Below are 23,081 nucleotides of genomic sequence, written 5' to 3' on the forward strand. Positions count from 1 at the left end.
TGATGTCACTCCGTTATAAGAGAGCTGCAAAGAACCAGAGGGAACAAAAGAAATATCCAGAGATTACAGTTTGTAGACATGAAATCACTCTATTAGCACCTTTCAAATCTGCAAAGTTTTCATCATTAAGTAAAAATAATCTGAATTATATTTAAATTATCCAAGTATGAAAAGTTAGCTTTTAAAACCTTTTTTCTTGGCTCTCATCAAGGAATTAAAATTAGTATTATGTGTTATACGAAGGAAAATTCTTGTAGAAACTGCAAAACTTTTTTAGACATAGTAATAATCAAGTATTATTTTTCCCGGTAGAGAGTTCAATTAGTGTGTCTTTGTAACAGAATATTTTAAATTACCAGAATGAAATAAAATAACTACACCTTCCAGTAGTGAACATTTACTGTGAAGAATAAAAAGAGCAAGCAAACAACAGTTCTTTTCACATTTACCAATCTTGGAGGAGTAGAGGGAAGAGAGACATAATCTGAAAAAAAAAAGAACAAATATGTATGTGTGTGTGTATGTATATATATATATAAACATCTTCTCTTGGACAGACGTCTTCTCACAGCAATAGAAAAGTAATTAAGATATTATTTTTGACAGGAATTGTATTTTTTTCTTTTACTTTATAAAATTAAAAAAATATTAAATATAAGAGAATCATCTAAAATATTTTGTTTCATATTTAGGTAAGTTAAAGAGAAAAACAATATAAATGTATTAAGTATATTGTAAGTACATGTATGTTTTATAAATATAAACAGAAATATAGAAAACATGATTTAATTTATAGCATATAATACAAGAAAATGAGACTCAGGGAATCTACACTATGGAATGAAAAGGAATTTTCATGAAGTTTATCTTTTTAAATTGTCTTGTTCCTGTGCTCAACAAAATTAACCTTTCATACAGTAAATAGCACTGACTATAAATGCTCTGATTTGCTACAGTGTTTACTATTTAAGTGTGGATTAGCCAAGATCAGATTTTTTTCATAATGTTTTGATTTTTCCTTTTGTCCTTTGATTTCTGAAATCACTGGTACAAATCCACTTTAAAAAAGATGTGTATTCTTTTTTTTTGAAAGTGATTAAAAGAAAGTCATGTTTTTTTATTGTGATTTTCCTCCCACCCATCACATGTACATGTGATTCACATGTACTGAGGGTGTGACTGTGTGCTAGAAACTGTTTTATGCAATATAATTCACCCAAGATTCCAGCAAGCTCTTGAGGAAAGCACATTAGTTACCATCAAGAATTTGCAAAGATAAATAGACATGGAGATATGGAACAACTTCCCAAATTAAATGATGCGCTAAGTAAATTATAGAGTGTTATTGCTCCCCAGGCTAGCTGTGCTAAGTTACAAATGCCACAACATTAATCATGGCTCTCCCAACTCATGTTTCCCCCATGCACACATGAATGGGTATGTACAGTGTGGTGAGGGTATATTTTTCTTCAAATTACTAATGACATATTATGACTTAATTTTAATATCCTACTTTTTCACTGAATTATATTATAAATACTAATTTTACCCATTTATTCACCCGTGTTTTGTTTTATTTGCAGGTTTCCTGAGCAGGTTTGTGTTTGTGGGGGTGCGTGTATATACAGGGGTATATGGAAGCCAACGGACAACCTTGGGTGACATCCTCAGGAATGCTGACTACCTCTTTTGAGGCAGTAAGATGTGTATTCTTATTACTTGCTTGATTAATTCACAAAAGATGAAATAATAGGCTAACTTTGTTTTAAAATATAACCTCAAATATATAGTATCCATTTGTTGTTTTATAACATTTTGCAAAAGTACCTTAGAAATTTATCTTTACAAAATATTCTTTAAAAAAAGGGTTGTATGAATATATTACATGTTGGGGTACAAGAGTTTTACTTAGACAAATTCAGAGAATATTTCACATAAGTTTGATGAAAACTTCATTTTAGCTGAACAACCTCAAATATGAAATTTCACAATCAATGTACCTAAATCATTCTGAGAAAGACATTTCAGTGATTTTTATAGTAGATTAAAGATGATAAAGTAATAGTTCAGATTTCTCTGTAGCTATTAAATAGCTAGTAAAATATTGCAAATTAGTATTGACTTTCTGTACTTTACTAAAAACACAAGTCTAAAAAGATGGTTCATTTTCTACCAAAGCACTCTGTATCTCTTATAACCATGTAGCTTTTCTGTAAAAACAAGGGGAAGTTGTATATTTTACCTGGAAGCATCCTGAAAAACTGTCGCATGTAACATAGGGTGCCCAGAAATTCATTGCTGATATAAAGCTAATTGAGACTACATGGGATACAAATAATAATACATAATATAATAATTCAAAACTCATGAAAAATAAATTCAAACAAAATTTGTGATAAGTAACTTCCCAGTCACATTTTAGATTAATTTATTTAAAAATAAATTTTGGTTTAATGGTGTTCAGCATTTGTCCTTATTGAGTTTTAATTTAAGGAAACTGAACTTGTGATATATTCTGCATTTTCCTCAATTTCGGTAATTTCATAATTGATAATTTAATTTACACAATTGCTATTTTGTCTGAACTATGTAATCTCTTTTCTTTTGATTAAAGTAAAGTTATATTTCAACAGATGAATAGCCGAGTCTAATACTTAGCTGATAAAATGAAGCTAAATTTTAGAATATGGTTCCTTATTGAAATTAAGAAAATTAGTTAATAGGAATCCTTCATGATTTGAAAAGATATTCTCAACTAAATACTTTTTTTAACTTAGAAACAATAAAGATATATACCACTAAACACAGCTGTCTGAGGAAATGTAGAATAAACTTAGAGTATGCCACAGAAATGAACAGAATGTGGGATTTGTCTGAATCTGTTTCGTAAACTGCATGTTCAGAATGACACGACTCCTGTGACTTTGCATCACATTATATAACTACTTGGGGACATTGCTCAGTTTGAAGACCGGGGAAAGCAATATATATATATAAATTTATATATTTATAAATGCTATGTTGCAATATACAAGCAGGACGCCTACCTGACGTGAAGAATCAGAGTTGGCCTGTGTCGAAATTTCCTTACTGTTGAGTTTATATTTGGCTTTTTGCTTTGGAGGATGGAATCCCCAGGGTACTGTAAACACTGGGATTCATTAAAAACACTACAGGTAGCCCTAAGGAAGTTAAGGACCTTGGAGTATTTTCAAAATGAAGTACTATACTGGAAAGACAATTTATTTTCTTTCTAAACAAGAAAAATTACTTTCTGTTTTAACATTATGATTTATTTACCTCATTTACCTGTACTATACATGAGTTTAATATATATCACTTCCATTGGCAACTTTGTCTAAAATTAAAATGCTATTTGTAATAATTAAGGAGATATATGTTAAAGCACAAAAGACTTGGAGATGATATAATGTGAAATGTATACGTGTAGTTATGTTCTTTTTCTATATTCATAAACTAGATACTGTGTGATATGTGTAATATAGCCATCTGGGTCACTTATTTATATATTCTTTTTTTAAGTTTTTCAATTTATATCCAACTCACTGCCCTCCTCCCAGTCACCCTCTCCCAAAATCTTTCCTACTCCCCACTCCTTTTCTCCTCTGAGCAAGTGGGGGGCCTGGGGTATTCCCCAACCCTGGTACTTCAAGTCTTTCCAAGGCTAGGCGCATCCCTCCACCCTGGCACTTCAAGTCTGGGTGACGCTAGGTGCATCCACTCCCACTGTGGCCAAACAAGGCAGCTCAGCTAGAAGTATATATTCCACACACAGCCAACAGCTGTATTGATAACTCTCATTCCAGTTGTTCTGGATCCATATGGAGAACAAACTGCATATGTACTACATACGTGCAGGAGGCCTTGGTCCAGTCGGTGTATGTTCTTTTGTTGGTGGTTCAGTCTCTGAAAGCCTCCAGGGTCCAGGTTAGTTGACTCGGTTGATCTTCCTGTGGAGTTTCTATTCACAGTGGGGCTTCAAATCCTTCTTCCTATTCTTACAAGTTCCCTCCAATGTTTAACTGTGGGTATCTACATCTGTCTGAGTCAGCTGCTAGGTAGAGCCTCTCAGAAGGCAGCCATGTTAGACTTCTATCTACAAGTGTAAGAGAGTATCATAAATAGGCTCAGGGCTTTGTGCTTACCCATGGGATAGGTCTCAAGTTAGGAGAGTTACTGATTGGCTATCCCTTCCGTTTCTGCTCTATCCTCCATACCTACTTTTCTTTCAGACAAGATAAATTTTGCGGCAAAGTTTTATGGGTGGATTAGTGTCCCTATTGCTCCCCTGGCATACCTGCATGGCTGTGGGAGGTTGCCTCTTCAGGTTCCATATCCCCAGTACCATATATCACAGTCACAGCTAAAATCACTGATTTTTTGGGTGCCTCCCTTATCCCACTTTTCTGTCTGGTACTGGAGATGTCCTGCGCACATGCTCACCCGAGTCAGTTGCAGATTTCCATTCATTCACATGGCCATCTGGCCATCTTTTCGATCCCTCCCCATACCTGATCCTGAAATGCCCTTTTCTCCTCCCCATTCCCTCTCCCACCCAGTTCCCTCCCTCCATCTGCCACTTATTACTATTTTATTCCCCCTTCCAAGCAAGATTTGAGCATCCTGCTGTGCCTTCCTTTTCATTTTGCTTCTTTGAGTCTATGGAGTGTAGCATGGTTATCCTGTGTTTTATGGTTAATGTCCACTTATAAGTGAGTACATACCATGCATGCCCTTTGGGATTGAGTTACCTCACTCAGGGTGGTATTCTCAAATTATATCCATTTGCCTGCAAATTTCATGATGTTCTTGGTTTTTATTTTATTTTATTTTATTTTATTTTATTTTATTTTATTTTATTTTATTTTATTTTATTTACATTGCAAATGCTTTCCCCTTTTCTGGGTCCCCACACCCCGCAAGTCCCATAAGCCCTCTTCTGTCCCCCTAATCTTCCATCCACCCCTTCCCACTTCTCTGTTCTGGAATTCCCCTATACTCTTGCACTGGGTCTTTCCAGAACCAGGGGCCACTCCTCCATTCTTTTTGGACATCATTTAATTTGTGGATTATGTCCTTGGTATTCAAAGTTTCTAGGCTAATATCTACTTATCAGTGAGTGCATACCATGATTGATCTTTTGAGACTGGGTTACCTCACTTAGTATGATGTTCTCCAGCTCCATCCATTTGTCTAAAAATTTCATGAATTCATTGTTTCTAATGGCTGAATAATACTCCATTGTGTAAATATACCACATTTTTTGTATCCATTCCTCCGTTGAAGGACACCTAGGTTCTTTCCAGCTTCTGGCTACTACAAATAGGGCTGCTATGAACATAGTTGAGCATGTGTCCTTATTGCATGCTGAAGAATCCTCTGGATATATGCCCAGTAGTGGTATAACAGGGTCCTCAGGAAGTGACATGCCCAGTTTTCTGAGGAACCACCAGACTGATTGCCAAAGTGGTTGCACCATCTTGCAATCCCACCAGCAGTGGAGGAGTGTTCCTCTTTCTCCACATCCTCGCCAACACCTGCTGTCTCCTGATTTTTTTGACCTTAGCCATTCTGACTGGTGTGAGGTGAAATCTCAGGGTTGTTTTGATTTGCATTTCCCTAATGATTAATGATGTTGAACATTTTTTAAGGTGTTTCTCAGCTCTCCGAAGTTCGTCATGTGAAAATTCTTTGATTAGCTCCGTACCCCACTTTTTAATGGGGTTATTTGATTCTCTGGGTTCTACTTTCTTGAGTTCTTTGTATATATTAGATATTAGCCCTCTGTCGGATTTAGGGTTGGTGAAGATCCTTTCCCAGTCTGTTGGTTGACGTTTTGTCCTTTTGACAGTGTCCTTTGCCTTACAGAAACTTTGTAGTTTTATGAGGTCCCATTTGTCAATTCTTGATCTTAACACACCTATGGTCACTTGGTCTTCGACAAAGGAGCTGAAAGCATCCAGTGGAAAAAAGATAGTCTTTTCAACAAATGGTGCTGGTTCAATTGGAGGTCAGCATGCAGAAGAATGCGCATCGATCCATTCTTCTCTCCTTGTACCAAGCTCAACTCCAAATGGATCAAGGACCTCCACATAAAACCTGACACACTGAAACTAATCGAAAAGAAACTGGGGAAGACCCTGGAGGACATGGGCACAGGGGAAAAGTTCCTGAATAGAACACCAATAGTTTATGCTCTAAGTAATTTGTTTTGTAAATAAACGAGTGATTCTTTAATCCATCCTGTGGTTTAGGGACATCTGAGTAGTTTCACTTCTTGAGTTCTTTACAAATTTTGGATACTAGACCTCTATCAGATGTAAAACTGTTTAAATAGTTTACCTCATTTTGATTTAACTTAGTTGATTGGTATCTGTTGAGGCTTGCTTTGTGAAAAAGTATATGAACAATTTTTTAGAAGGATCCACAAGGTCCTAAGAAGAATGTTTATACTCTTTTGTGCTTCGGTGAAATATGGGAATAGATTCTGTTACGTCCATTTGATTCATGTGTGTTAGTTTTGCTGTTTCTTTGTTCAGATTTTGTGTGTGTGTGACCTGTTGGTTGATGACAGTAGGAATTGATACCTCTGTCTACTAATGTGTGGGGTTTGATGTGTTATCTATGCATTGTTTCTGTTATAGAGTGTCCCAGTGTTTAGGATTTAGATATTCAGAATTGAGATATGATCTTGGTGGATTTTTCTTTTGATGAATATAAAGTCTCCTTCCCAGTCTCTTTTGGTGAATTTTGTTTGAAAGTATGTTTTATTAGATATTGGAATCGCAATTCTAGCTTGCTCTTTGGGTGTGTTTGCTTAGAAAACTTTTGTCCAACCTTTTACTTAATAGCTCTCTTTTTGCTGAGGTGTATTTCCTGTATGAAACAGAATGGTGGACCCAGTTTTTTCATGCATTCTATTACCCTGTTTCTTCTTATTAGGGAATTGAGCTCATTGATGTTGAGAGATATCAGTGACCAGTGACTGTTAGTTCCTTTTATGTTGATGTTGATAATGTTTGTGTGTGTGTGTGTGTGTGTGTGTGTGTGTGTGTACTCATGTGCATGCATGCATATGTTCATCTATATGTGCTTCCCTTATTTTTCTGGTGTGTAATTAATTAAAAACTGTTTTCTTGTATATAGTTATTCAACATGGGTTGGAGTTTTTCTCCTAGTGTTTTCTATAGGGCTGCTTCTGTGGATAGATATAGTTTGTATTTAGATTTGTCTTGCAATATATTGTTTGTTCCATATATGGTGATTGACAATTTTGATGAGTACAGTAGTCTATGTTGGCATCTGTATTTTTTTTTTTAAGGTTGCAGGACACCTGTCCAGCCTTTGAAGTTTTTAGTTCTTTGTTGAAAAGTGTGATGTAATTCTGATAGGTCTGCCTTTGTATGCTACCTGTCCATTTTCTCTTGTTGAGTTTAATATTCCTTGTTATGAAAATTCAGTTCTTTGATTATTATGTGATGGGAGGATTTTTTTTTCTGGTTCAATCTAACTGGTGTGCTACAAGCTTCTTGTATGTTCATAGGCATATCTTTCTTTAGGTGGAAATTTTTCTTCTATGATATTTTGTATGAATATTTTGTTGAAAATATTTTCAGTATCATGGTGCTGGCATGCTTCACTTTCTTCTATTCACATTATCCTCAGGTTAATTCCTTTCATAGTGTCCCGCATTTCCTGGATGCTTATTGTCAGAACATTTTTTAGGTTTATCAGTTTCTTTTACTGATGAATCAATTTGTTCTTTTGTATCATTTACACCTGAGATTCTCTCTTTCATATCTTGTATTCTATTGTTGATGCTTGTATCTGTTATTTCAGTTCTCTTCTCTAGGGTTTTCACCTCCAGGATTCTCTCAATTTTTGTTATCTTTATTCCTTCTATCTCCACTTTTAGGTCTTCCATAGTATTATTTATTTGTTTCACCTGCTTAATTGTATTTCTATCTTAAAGTCATTTATTTGTATCTTTTTTAAAGTTCTCTATCATCTTTATAAGATTGAATTCAAGGTCATTTTTCTTGTGCTTCATTTGTGTTAGGATATTCAGAGCATGATCTAGCCTGAATTGCCCTTGCTGTTGTTGATTGTGTTCTTTCAAGGGCCTTTAGACATTTCAATGGCTTTGGTACTGGGTTGTTTGTAGCAAGTATGGCAGGCCTTTATGGTTCTGCAGCAACAGGCCTGATGAAGGTGGACATGGAGGTCATTGGAGAATGTAGGTCCCTAGGAGATAGCAGGCCTTCAGAGCATCTTGGGTTGGCACAGGAGACTCAGAAAGCAGTGAAGTTGTGGGTGGGAGAAGGGCAAATTTCCTGTATTGTTCAGGACTCATATGAAAGTAGAGGAGAAGCAACAAGAGAATGGAGCTCTCCATGGGATAGCAGGTTGCTTAGGGCAGCTTGTCTTCTCCCAGGGGGCTCAGCAAGCAGGCAGGATGGATTGGGGAAGAGAAGCTAACATGTATATTTCAAGGTCTGCAGGTCTGACGAATGTGGCCAGAGAGTTGATGGGAGAACAGAGGTGCAGAGGGAATAATAGGCTGCTTAGGGCAGTTTGGCTTACTACAGAAGACTCAGCAAGCAGGTTTATATATTTCTTGATCATCATTTTTGCTACATTGGAATGCTTTATAGGTACACTATTGAATGGATTTAAAAAAAATTAAAAAAATCAATGTAGGCTTAAATGGAATTCTAAATTGTATTAAATGAAGAGTAATATTCATAATTAAGTCACTGACATAAATCATTAGAAACCTAACAAAAATTAAAAAAAATATAGACAACTGCATACAAAAGTGACAGTAAACTTAGAACAATAAATTCAATATCAATAATTATTTAAGCATACTAATATAAGCTGCATAATATAATCAGTTTTGCTAAAATAATTATTGTTTCCAAGGACTGTTATTTTTCAAGTATTTTCCTTGGAAAAGTAGGTATTTAGTATGTATTTAATATTCTGGGTACTCATGGATGGGACTCATAAATATAATTTAATTTTATATTTTTTATTATTTTAATATTTAAATAATAATATCCCCTTTCTTTTCTCACTTCAAAAACTTCACAAATACCTCTCCCTAGTCTCCTTCATACATAATGTTAAATTCCCATCAGTTGTTGTTGCACAATACATACATACATGCATACATACATACATACATACATACATATTTTAAGTATAATCTGTTGAGTCTATATAATATTATTTGTATCTATATTTTTAGGGCTATTTGGTACTGGAAAACACATTGATGTGCTCTTCAAAGGGTTAGACCACATCTCCCTCTGTATTAGCTTTTTTCAGTTGCTAATAATTCTTTGTCTAGAGTTGAGGTCTCATGGGCTTTTATCCAACCAGTTTAGCAAGTTCATCAGTATTTTCCTAATGTTCATGTTTATGTTTCAGCAGTCATGATTGTGAGATTTAATTGGTGTATCATCTGAAATTCCCAAAAAACAAAATGCCCCAGCAAACTTTCTGATCCTCTTGTTTTTACATCTTGTTTCTGATCTTCCATTGTCCACACTTGCGCAATGTTTCCTTAACCTTAGGTATGAAAGTTTTGTAGATGTACTCATTGGGACTTGGCTCCACAACCCTGCATATTGATCGGCTGCAGTTTTCTGTAGCAGTCTACCTTTGTTGCAAAGAGAAGTTTCCTTGATGAGGACTAAAGGTTACAATTATCTTTTATATAAATTGCTGTTGGATATTATGTTGGTTTAGTAAAGTATTGGTTATATGGTCTCTTCTAATAACAATGATTTCATTACCACTGAATGTTTAGGTTTCTAGTACCAAGCATGATGTCTGTCTTACTGAAGAGATATTAATTCAAATTACAGAGATGTTGGTTACTGCCAAGTTCTGTGGGCCATTATTGAACCCATAAGGTTACTGTACCATGTTTGTTGTTAATGTGATCCATAGGTATCCTAGTTATGTGTTAGTATCTTTTGATGCATGATGATACCATGAAGCCATTCCTTAGTCAGGAGGCAGTCAGTTCAGTTATCTTTCAGGGCTCTCTGGGTACTGTTTCTAAAGTTTATTGGGTTTTTAGTAATAGAGAGTTACCTATCCCTTCTGGCCCATTACCAAGGGAAACAGCAACAGAATGCACGTTTTAAGTACCCTTTTGAAAGCTCTGACCAACTACTCAAAAGAGAGTATGATACTGAGTTTTTGTTAGGTGGTCTTTGGGTCTTGAAGGTACTTTTATTTTTTGTTGTTGTTTTTGTTTTTTCTTTATTTTTTATTGAACAGGAAAGTAAAACCACTTTATGATAAAATTAAATATTTACATGGAAATATTACAGATAAACACATTAAAATTGACAATTTTTATGGAAAATTAAGAGTAAAGTGGTAGACGTGTAAAACATTGCTAAATTAATTGAAATATGGAATAGAAACATTTTATGATAGAATTGAAGATTTACATGGAAAATATTTCTGATAAAATTGTAGAAAATGTAGAAAAACATGTTAGAATTGAAGATTATCATGGAAAATTTTTATATAGATTTAATAATGGTAGGCATAGAAGTAGTCCTAAGTTGATTCAAAGTGGCATCATAAACATTTTCTGATAAACTTGACGATGTGGATGAAAAATATTTCTGATAAAATTGAAGAAATATATAGAAAAGCATGTTAAAATTAAAGGTTACCATGGAAATTATACTAATAAACTAATAGGCATAAAGATAATTCTAAGTTGATTGAGGGTGGAATTATAAACATTTTCAGATAAAATTGCAGATTTACATGGAAAATATTTCTGGTAAAATTCAAGAAATAAATAGACAAACATGTTAAAATTGACTATTTCATGGAAAATCTTACGTATAAAATGGTAGCTATAAAAACTTTTACTAAATTGAATGAAGGGGGAATTAGAAACACTTGTGATTTATCTAAGATTTACATTGAAAACATTTCTGATAAAATAGAGGATATATATAAACAGACATATTAAAATTGAAAATTATCATGAAAAATAATGCAGATAAGATGGTAGACATAAAAGTAACTAAATTAATTAAAAGGGGAATTACAAACATTTTCTGATAAAATTGAAGATTTACATTGGAAATATTTTGTTAGTCTCTGTCTTTTCATTGGGGAGTTGAGTCCATTGTTGTTAAGAGATATTAAGGAACAGTGATTGTTACTACCTGTTATTTTTGCTGTTATTTTTATGTTTGTGTAAGTATTTTCTTTTCGGTTTGTTAGATTACTTTCTTGCTTTTTCTAAGGGTGTAGTTTCCCTCCTTGTGTTGGCATTTTCCATCAATTAGATTAGTAGGGCTGGATTTTCCATCAATTAAATTATTAGGGCTAGATTTGTGGACAGATATTGTGTAAATTTGGTTTTATCACGGAATATCTTGGTTTCTCTATCAATAATGATTGACAGTTTTGCTCGGTATAGAAGCCTGGGCTGGCATTTGTGTTCTCTTAGGGTCTGTATGAGTTCTTCCCAGGATCTTCTAGCTTTCATCGTTTCTGGTGAGAATTCTGGTGTAATTGTGATAGGTTGCCTTTATAAATTACTTCCCCTTTTTCCCTTGCTGGTTTTAATATTCTTTCTTTGTTTAGTGAATTTGGTATTTTGATTACTATTTGCTGGGAAGACTTTCTGCTATGGATCAGTCTGTTTGGAGTCCTGAAGGCTTCTTTTATATTGATGGACATCTATTTCACTAGGTCAGGAAATTTTTCTTCTACAATTTTGTTGAAGATATTTACTGGGCTTTTAAGATGTAAATCCTCACTCTCCTCTGCATATAATCCTTAGGTTTGGTCTTCTCATTGTGTCCTGGAGTTCTGGTGGTTTGGGTTACCAGCTTTATGCATTTTGCATTTTCTTTGACTGTTGAGTCAATGTTTTGTATGGTATCTTTAGCACCTGAGGTTCTTTCTTCTATCACATGTATTTTGTTGTTGATGCTTGCATCTGTGACTCCTGAATTCTTACCAAGCTTTTATATCTCCAGAGATGTCTCACTTTGTGATTTCTTTATTGTTTCTCCTTCCACTTTTAGATACTGGATGGTTTTGTTCAGTTCCTTCACTTGATTGTTTGTGCTTTCCTGTAATTATTTAAAGGATTTTTTGTGTTTCCTCTTTAAGGGTTTTTACCTGTTGACTGATGATCTCCTGTATTTCTTTAAGGGAGTATGTAAGTCTTTCTTGAAGCCCTCTATCAGCATTATGAGATATGATTTTAAATCCAACTTTTGTTGTTCTAGTGTGTTGGGGTATCCAGCACTTGCTGTGGTGGGAGAACTGGGTTCTGATGCTGCCATGTGGCCTTGGTTTCTGTTGGTAGGGTTCTTGTGATTGCCTTTCATCATCTGGATATCTCTGGTGCTAGTTGGTATTGTCTCTGGCTGGAGTTTGTTCCTCCTGTGGACCTTTAAGCCTGTTTCCTGCTTCACTGATCTCAAACATGAAAGCACTACTGGGAGATCTCTTTCCTGGTGGACTATGCACAGAAGGCTGTGGAGTTTACCCGCTCCCTCATACAAATGCCCACTGGAAGACTTCAGTCCCTGATGCTCCACTGATCTTATGCCCTGTGTTCTCCTAGCTTGTTTCCTCCAGAGAGAAGCTTGAAGGTACTTTTAAAGCAGTATATTTACTTTAAATATCAGACTTTAAATAAGCAAGAAAAGATTTTAAACACATATCTGAGTAAGATAGTAGATAATAGATAGTAGATAATAAAATACTAACATTTTGGTGTGTGAAAATTATATTTTTAAAAATGTAAATATACTAAAATGAAAATCTATTTTAAACATATTTTTTCATTTTTAAGTTTTCCCTTATAGCAACCTTATTGATATGTATGAATATTGATATGATTACATATGTGTATCTATATCAGAATAACACATATTTATATGAATTTCAATTCTTGTGGGGGAATAAATCTATTACCAATTATCTCAGATAAGTATCCTAGGAGTGTAGGGCTTAGGTTACAACAAAATACCACCCATATACTCGTGGTTAATTATTGAATATATTTTTAATGTACTGGATTATACTTGAAGGAACACTATAATAAGTTATTTTTAGCCTTACTAATTTTTATAAACATTATTGCTAAAATCAGTATTTTGTGTGTCATTGTTAAAAATAAAAAAGGGGAATATTCTATCTCTGCAAGCCTTTTCATAATGTCTTTTATTTCTTTGTTCCTTAAGCTACAAATCAGTAGGTCCATCATGGGAATCACCAGGATATAAAATATAGAAAGCAATTTCCTTGTTCTAAGGAATAGTGAGAGCTTAGTCGAATGTTACTGAAGCTGATAGAGAAACAGAACACAGTCAGAGCTATAAGATGGGGAGCACAGGTAGAGAAGTCTTTGCTTCTGACTGATGCTGAGCAGCAACAATGAAGATGTGATCATCACATTCAAGAACTTAACCATCACAATTCATGATGGTGGTGAAGACCAACAGCAACCATTCATTAATGGAGTTGTGAACAGGACAGCTTCAACAAGACAGGAAAATCAACAGAAATACCTGAGGACATTTGACCCATAGAAGAAAAGCTTCATTAAGCCAATTGTACATGTAACTGAAGTAATTAAAACTCTTATATATGAACCTAATATCAGATCAACACAAATTATTTTAGTCATAACCAGTCTATAAGGAAATGTGTTCATAATAGTTCATACTGGATAGAAGCCATTGCAAAAAAACAAAATCCCTCTTTTCTAAGCAGAGATACAAGCAAAAGTTACTGCAAGGTGCATATAGAAAATGATATTGTGTCTCTTTTTTTAATATTTTTATTTTCTATATTCTTTGTTTACATTCCCAATGATTTCCCCGTTCCCAGTTCCCCCCTCCCCATATGTCCCATAAACCTTCTTCTCTCATCCATTCTCCAATCACCTCCCTCCTTTTTCTCTTTCCTTATATTCCCCTCCAATGCTAGATCAATCCTTTCCAGGATCAGAACCCTCTCCATACTTCTTCATGGGAGTCATTTGTTATGCAATTTGTGCCTTGGGTATTCAGAGCTTCTGGGCTAATTAATATCCACTTATCAGAGATTGCATTCCATGTGTATTCTTTTGTGACTGGGTTACCTCACTTAGGATATTTTCCAGATCAAACCATTTGCCTAAAAATTTTGTGAATTCATTGTTTCTAATTGCTGAGTAGTATTCCATTGTGCAAATATACCACATTTTCTGTATCCATTCCTCCTTTGAGGGGCATTTGGGTTCTTTCCAGCTTCTGGCTATTATAAATAAGGCTGCTATGAACATAATGGAGCATGTGTCTTTATTGCATGCCGAGGAATTCTTTGGGTATATGCCCAGGAGAGGTATAGCAGGGTCCTCCAGAAGTGTCATGTCCAGTCTTCTGAGGAACTGCCAGACTGACTTCCAGAGTGGTTGTACCATCTTACAGCCATCTTACTCCACCAGCAGTGGAGGAGTGTTCCTCTTTCTCCACATCCTTGCCAACACCTGCTGTCTCCTGAGTTTTTGACCTTAGCCATTCTGACTGGTGTAAGGTGAAATCTCAGGGTTGTTTTGATTTGCATTTCCCTAATGACTAATGATGTTGAGCACTTCTTAAGGTGCCTCTAGGCCATCCGAATTTCTTCAGGTGAAAATTCTTTGTTTAGATCTGTACCCCATTTTTAATAGGGTTATTTGGTTCCCTGGGGTCTAACTTCTTGAGTTCTTTGTATATATTGGATCTTAGCCCTCTATCAGATGTAGGGTTGGTGAATATCCTTTCCCAATTTAATGGTTGCCGTTTTGTCCTTTTAACAGTGTCCTTTGCCTTACAGAAACTTCAAGCAATACTACAGAGCAATAGTGTTAAAAACTGCATGGTATTGGCACAGTGACAGACAAGTGGACCAATGGAATAGAATTGAAGATCCAGAAATGAACCCAAACACCTATGGTCACTTGATCTTCGACAAAGGAGGTGAAAACATCCAGTGGAAAAGAGATAGCCTTTTCAACAAATGGTGCTGGTTCAATTGGAGGTCAGCATGCAGAAGAATGTGAATTGATCCATTCTTATCTCCATGTACTAAACTTCACTCCAAGTGGATCAAGGACCTCCATGTAAAACCAGACACATTGAAACAAATAGAAAAGAAACTGGGGAAGATCCTTGAGGACATGGGCACAGGGGAAAAGTTCCTGAACAGATCACCAATAGCTTATGCTCTAAGATCAAGAATTGACAAATGGGACCTCATAAAATTGTAAAGTTTCTGTCTCTCTTTTATTAAAAATATTCAGAAGCATTTTGGTGCAAATATTGAAGAATACCAAGCTTCCACAAATGGCAAATAGCTAAGAAAGTGCTGCATCAGTATATGGAATTTCAGTATTATATGGAACAGAAAGAGCATTTGTACATTCCTCAACAATGAATGGACACAAATCAAAAGAAACAATATAAATAGAAGTATCTTGAGTTCATTACAATCTGTCAGCTCCAATAAGATAAAATCAGTAAGAAATGTGATATTGTGTATCTTGGTACTTGCTAATGATAAGAGATTCAGATAAACTGGCACTAAATATAGAATTTTAACATCTTAGGAATTTAAAACTCATAAGAGTATCTAAAATACTCTTCCCTCTGATATTCCTGCTTATATAAACATAAAATCAATTTTTAAAAGTGGATTGTGTTTGATAAACTGTAAGATTGCTTTTTGTTAATAATAGCATTATTAGATAAAACATGTCAGATATTTAGCTGAATATACTTTAAAATGTAACTCTTAAGTCACACAAAAATCTAAAGAGAAGTTCTTGCCAAAGACAGTTAAAAGTATAGAAATGTACTTAAAGCAAAGAAGTACAAATTTATACTTTGTCTTCCTTCTGCAACCTAGCAAGTCCACCAGATTAAAATCTCACCACATAATCTTAATTCTTAATATTATATCTAAATCATAAAACTGTACATGTAATAATCAAATATGTAAATTTAGCTTACAGAAATACAGCGTTATATTTTAATGCAGAGAATGTTTGATCTCTATAACTCTTTTCACAGCATCTTTTACATCCTTGTTCCTTAAACTGTAAATTAGTGGATTCAACATGGGAATTACCAGGGTATAAAATACAGATACCACCTTCTCTTGTTCTAAAGAGTACTGAGAGCTTGGTTGAATATAACTGAAACTGATAGAACCATAAAATAACGTAACAGCAGTTAGATGGGATGCACAGGTAGAGAAGGCTTTGTTTCTGCCTGCTGCTGAACGGATCCTCAGAATAGCAGCAACAATGAAAATATAAGAGAGAACCACAGTCAAAAGTGTAGTCATGGCAATGACTCCAGAAAAGACCAAAAGCAGCAGTTCATTCATGGAGGTGTCAGAACAGGACAACTTCAGTAGGGGAGGAAGGTCACAGAAGAAGTGACTGATAACATTAGGCCCACAGAAGGACAATTTTATTAAGCCAATTGTATGTGTTAATGATGTGATAGTACCTCCTAAGCATGATCCTAACACTAGCAGAACGCATATTAATTTTGTCATAGCTACTGTGTAAGTTAGAGGGTTTGCAATGGCCATATAACGGTCAAAAGCCATTGCAGCCAGAAGAAAACCCTCTGTGGTAAGTAGTGATGCAAACAAAAAATATTGCAGGATGCATGCAGAAAATGAGATGGTCTCTCTTTCAACAAAGAAGTTCAGTAGCAATGTAGGTGCAAATACTGATGAATAACAGGCATCAACAAATGACAGAGAGCGAAGGAAGTGGTACATAGGTGTGTGGAGTTTGGGAGTTATGTGGATTAGCATAAACATTCCCAGATTCCCCACCAAGGAAATGACATATATGAAAAGGAACAATATGAAGAGAAACACCTTGAGTTCATCACGATCAGTCAGTCCCAAAAGGATAAACTCAGTCACAAATGTGAAGTTGACATCTGCCATATAATTGTATGTCTTGGTACCTGCTAAGAACAGGAGATTCAAATAAATTTGTAGCAATATTAGAATATCAGTAGCTAAAGAATTATAACATTCTCTATATTGATTTTCCTGATTATAAGCATACAGATTAAGAAGTGTAGATTTTTTCAAAACACTGTTCATTTGATTTTTGATATGAAGTTCCATTATTAAAAAATGCTAAATTATTAGCTGAAAATTATGTTTAAGTATAATATTTATGGCACACCTCCATTGAACGTTAAACTGCATCTCATCCTAATAAAAATGGGAAAAATTCTAGTTTATAAGATCATAAGAAGTGGAGGTAGAAATATAATCTATGTTTACATTTAAGTACTCCTTTATACATTTTGAAAGTGTTAAAGCAACCAGTGTGAAACACATGAAGACACATAATTTATAAAATATTGTTGAGGAATTTTGGTCTAGCAACATGTATGCCCTGGCAAGAGAACATATCCAAAGGCTTTCTAGGTCTATATGATCAGGCTGTGATGACACACATTCAATCCCTCTAGCTGGAATGGAAATATTCCCTTAGTATACACCTTGAATTCCAAACAACAAATGTAAAGGTAGTTTGTAGAAAGATTGTGACATCTAGTTGAGGGGCAAACAAAGTGATAAATTAGAGAATAATTTCACAGAATTAGTCAGACATGGTGATCTGTCCAACTTTTATGAAAACAGATCTGAAAGAGGTGATGTAGAGAAGCAAAGGGAGAGAGAGGTGGGGGAGGCAGTTGTAGTGGGATAATTTTACTGACATATCTTGGAAACAGAATAAGCTAGACACAGGTAAAGACAGAACAAAGCAGAAGCCAGAAGACTAAAACAGATTGCCAGAGTTAGTTTGATACTATACAGAGCAATTTAGTCAGAAGCCTAAAGAAGACAGTTTGCATCAGTCAACTTAGAGAGTTTGCCAGACCAGATGAATTGATCCAGCCATCCAGAGTTCAGAAAAGGCTAGAAAGGATGAGTTTATTCAGTAGCAAGCCTCTAAGGCAACAACCATTTCTGGCAAATACAATTACTTTTACAAAATATGGTACTCTCAAGAAGTGTTAGGTCATGGGCATGTACTTTGGTGGAATGCCTAAGACCTTGCATGCACAACACACACACACACACACACACAACATGGATATGGATATACTAACTCATACTATTGTATTTTGACCACATTCTCTTTAAGAACTCAAATTTGTTATATTCTATCTGTGTATGTGAGTGTGAGTTTAGGTGAGGATTGTTGTTGTTGTTGTTTTATGGCTATTGAAGAAGGGGTTTTACACATGATATTTAAGGTTTATAATACGCAGCCACTTAAATGATGTATTTGTGTGTTGTTTAAGTCTATATACAGGTGGCACCCATACATGAATATATATTTAACTGTTACAAACTGACAGTACCTAGAAACAAAAATTTCTACAATAATGCTTAGAGAGTTTGAAAAGTCTAATTTCAGAGAGTGCTATTAAAGGATATTTGATGTGAAATGTAAAGCATTGTCGAAACTGCTGATTGATTTCATTAGAAATGCTATTTATATACTTGGTATCATTAGTTTTAACCCTTGAATTTTAACCCTGAAATTTAACCCTTGAGTTTTAACAGTGAAACAAACCTTAAAGATATACACATAATTATTGGCAAATTGTCTTTGCTACCAAGACAAACCCAGTTTTAGAATAGGGAAAATCTGATTACAATGCATGTCTGTCTGTATATACAGTGTGCTTCCTCTGAACCATTTAATTTTATTTTAAACTTAAATTGCAGATCCACAGAACATAAAATACATATGAAGAATTTATTATAAGAAATGATTTTCATTTTGTTACCTGGCATGGTTTAATAGTCTTATTTTAAGTGTTATATACAATTTAAGAAATAAATGAACATACCATTTGTCTCATTCTACATTATATTCTGTATATGTATTAGAATGGTATTTATATCTACAGTGATATGTAGGTGGTTTTCTTAAATGCCTTAAAATTAACTCAAATACTGTAACAATTTATTTGTCAATATCTTTATCTTGCTTATTTAGAAACAGAGCCATGACAGAGTGTTATCACTTAAGCAGAATAGGTACAACAAAATTTGAAAGTATATCATGGAGACCAACACAGAAGTTCTTAACAGTCCTCCAAGAATGAAGGGACCCTTTGAACTTAACTGGCTTTTGCTACTTCTGCCTTCATCATTTGTTCATTTTGTAATACTGTAACTTACAGTATGTGGAATACTCAGAAAATGTTCTGTATTGTAAATGCAGTAAAATAGAACAATAAACAATTCAAGCTAATTATATTACTTTTAGATTATAGTGATATTTGAATGACAGTTTTAAGTATAAAAAGTTAGATTGCATTCATTTGTCCTTTGTTTTAGCACTGGAAATTATAAAACAAAAACAATATTTAGGTAGTAAAAAACAGAATTCTATGCAAGAAGAAAATGTGAAAGTTACAACTTGCTTTTCCTTTTTGCTGTGAAGTTTATCAGTTTAAAATTTGAACATATTTTCTTAATCACTAAATCAGTCATTTAATCATAGAAATTATGTATGTAATTGCCAAATAGGAAATTTATTTTATTAATAAAAGAATAAATACACATCACCCTATTTAAGAACTTTATAATCTCCCATTGGTTTAGTTCTCTATAATTCAGTATATAATATCCTATTAATAAAACAGCATACTATTATTTCTTACTTTTTAAATGATGTACAAATTCAGCAAATGACAGTAGTGACACGTAGAATGGATGATGCTGAAACTTATCATTATATATAGGAGAATAAAATGCATAGAGCCCTTGGAATAAAAATATGAGGAACAACATCAAATTCATATCAGAAGACATTAAAATAACACACTCTGCTATATATTTTCCTTGATTAAAATGACTCATCCCTAGAGTAAATTTCTTACTCAAAGACTGTAATATGCTCATTACTAAGATTCTCAGTATTTCTCTAGGGTTTTAAGAAACTCTCTAGTAGTTAATGGATCCCTCAAGACATTCCATTTCCTGAGTTTTGTAACGAACAGTAGTATACTTGAAGGAATCACATATAATTTCTGAAAAAAACATAATCATGTGGCAAAGACACAAACAGAAATACCAAAAGACCCTCAGTTATCAACAGCACAGAATACATAATAAAGTACATTTCTATTCGACTTCACTGGATGACAAAAACAATATCAAATAAAAGCATGACCACTTATTTAGTTGATTTAATGGTTTTCTTATCTAGAATGTATCAGCTTGTGCACAATTTTCTGTTTATTTCCTCATCTTCAATCACTTTAATCTAGGATTTGGAAATAGTACTTCACATTCATAAAAGTGTGTGTGTGTGTGTGTATGTGTGTGTGTCTGTGTGTGTGTGTGTGTGTGTGTGTATGTGTGCACATGATCATGTGCATGTGTGTATGCATATTCATATAAATATAATAATATACATATATAACAATGAATAAATATATATGAATGAAAAATGTATCTTTTTATAAAATAAATATTAATGTCCTCTTGAGTGTATTATATTAAAAGCTAAGAATGGGTAGTATCTTATGCTGTAACCCCAGTTATGTACAATAGAATGTCCAAGAAAGGAGAATGACTGTGTATTCTCAGAAACCTAGCATGTGAAGTGAGTTCCTCCCTCAGAAACAAACAAACAAACAAACAAACAAACAAAAAATATTAGCAAATTTTAGGCAATGAACTTGGTTGATATTCTTAGTTAGAACATATTGTTCATTTAGAAAATGTGGCATTTTGTGATTTATGAGATATAATTTAATCCTAATGTAAGTAATATGAATAAAATGATCCTTATCAGAACAATGTTTTGTGATATTTTTAGTTGGTAGTATATTGAGTATAAAATATCTCTAAAAATCTTTAGAATTATCTTCTGTGATTTTAAATGCCACTTTCATCAGTTGAAGAGATGAGATGGTTACTGTACCCAAGTTTTATAAATAAATGGCTTAGCCTGAGGCCAGAGCATTCAGATTTAATATTACCAGGCTGAGGCCTGGAGGCTTCCTGCATCTATACAATGTAATCTTCTATAAGCCTGGGTCTGTTAAGGGTTTCAGCTTCTAGCCTCCATTTACTAACCTAGGCATATAATATTTCGGTATCTGAGACTTACTGCTGTATAAACTCACCCGTTCTAGTTCTTTCTGAACTCTGGTGGACAGTTTCAACAGTTGAAAATCAGGTTCAACTTTTCTGGCTCAAACTACTCTCCAAGCTGACTGATTCAAATTGACTTCTCTAGGCTTCCAACTGAATTGGTCTCCTTGTAAAGACTGGCTCTGAACTTCATTAATGGAACTTCTCCAAACTGGACTCAACTTTTCTGCTCTGAGCTGAGCTCAATTGGACTCAACTGAACTGAGTTGACTGACTCCTCTCCCTCATTGTTCTCTTTCCTGTCCCAATAAGGATTGGTCATATCCTATCTCTGACTCATTCTGTCAAATTGTTCTCTGATCCATCATGATGTCTGTCCCTCAATAAGTGTCATTTTGGGAGATTAAAAGTGTGTAGTAAATGACTCCAGCCAGAGGAATTAAAGGTGTATAATAAGGTTATTTCTACATTATAGCTGGATGATAACTTTGGATGTGATCCCTTGGCAAAGCAGTCATGTTGCTGGATTAACACTTTCTATAACCTTCACATCAGGCTTTTTTCATAAAATCATTAAAATGGGCCTGACTGTGGTGATGTATATCTTTAATCAATACATTCAGAAATGATAGGCAGGCAGATCTCTGTGAGTTTGAGGCCTACAGAGCTAGTTTCATGAAGGCCAGGACTGCTACCTTAAGAATACCTGTGTCAAAAAACAAACAACACAAAATGCAAACAAGCTAATACCCCAAAAACAACTAACCAAAAATAATAAGACATATGAAACATGTATTTGACCTTATTTTAGTGCTTTGAAACTACATTTATAAATTAATATATTAATACTGGGAGAGGCCCTTTGCCATACTTCAAATACTTAAATAGTTTTCAAATCAGAAATGCATTCTTTTCATCAATAGTTAAAAGAAAATAATTTTCTATTTAAATATTTTTATAATTTATTTATATTTATAATTTTTAAAAATGTTTTATATTTGAAAAAATGGCATGTAGAGTATCAATAGAACTTCAGTTAAATTTTGAAGGAAAAAAATTAAATTAACAGAATTCAACTTAATATGAAGAATAAAGCATTTGGTGGTCTGGTGAGACAGCTTAGTAGTTAAGAACAATGACTGCTCTTCCAGAGATTTCCAAGTTCAATTCCCAGCAACTATATTGTGGATCTTAACTATCTATAGAGGGTCTGATTACCTCTTCTATCATGCAGGTGTACCAATAACAGAACAATCATCCATTCAAAAGTACATAAATAAATAATTTTCTAAAGGTTAAAAATATTTGTGATGGAGAATAGCTTTGCACAAAGTAATTCAGGGATTACTCAAATAAACAATGTACTTAGTTTATGCATTTTTATAATTTAATAAGTTAGCATTTAAAGACATGTGAGTGGTAACACATGCCTCTATTCCTAATACCTGATATAACACATGCCATCATGTGATACTGATGAAGATAAGCCTACCATTAAAAGAATAGGTTCTTTTTAGCTTATAGGTTAGACAGAAGAAGACACATTTCCAGGAATTTCAACATCTAACTATAAAATTATAGACCTGTTCTTAAGCTTATTTCTCTGTTAGGCTACCTTTATTGGTTTACATATGATGATTCATGTCTACATCAAAGAATGATGTAGGCATGGTTATGATGCATAACCTGTTTGATGTTTTCTTGATCTTAAATTTTTTATTCAATATATTCTTTATTTACATTTCAAATGATTTACCCCTTCCTGGATACCCCCTCCCTGAAAGTCCCATAAGCACTCTTCCCTCTGCCTGTTTCCCCCAAATACCACTTCCCACTTCCCTGTTCTGGTATTCCCCTATACTGCT

At 34.2% G+C, this 23,081-nt stretch overlaps 1 protein-coding gene and 1 pseudogene across 1 annotated transcript; both read right to left on the minus strand.

The window, feature by feature from the left end:
• Positions 1-13,123: 13,123 nt before the first annotated feature.
• On the minus strand, positions 13,124-13,744 carry LOC127684804 (olfactory receptor 1052-like; annotated as a pseudogene).
• Positions 13,745-16,083: 2,339 nt separating this feature from the next.
• On the minus strand, positions 16,084-17,022 carry LOC127684299 (olfactory receptor 1052-like). The gene has a single exon (XM_052181251.1). It carries the CDS (start codon positions 17,020-17,022, stop codon positions 16,084-16,086), a length of 939 nt encoding a protein of 312 aa, XP_052037211.1.
• Between the last annotated feature and the right edge of the window lie 6,059 nt (positions 17,023-23,081).

Source organism: Apodemus sylvaticus, chromosome 5 (genome assembly GCF_947179515.1).
Source record: "Apodemus sylvaticus chromosome 5, mApoSyl1.1, whole genome shotgun sequence".
Lineage (NCBI taxonomy): Eukaryota > Metazoa > Chordata > Mammalia > Rodentia > Muridae > Apodemus > Apodemus sylvaticus.

Excerpts from the sequence above, each read along its gene's own strand:
- LOC127684299 (XM_052181251.1), bottom strand. The coding sequence starts at position 17,022 with ATGGCAGATGTCAACTTCACATTTGTGACTGAGTTTATCCTTTTGGGA.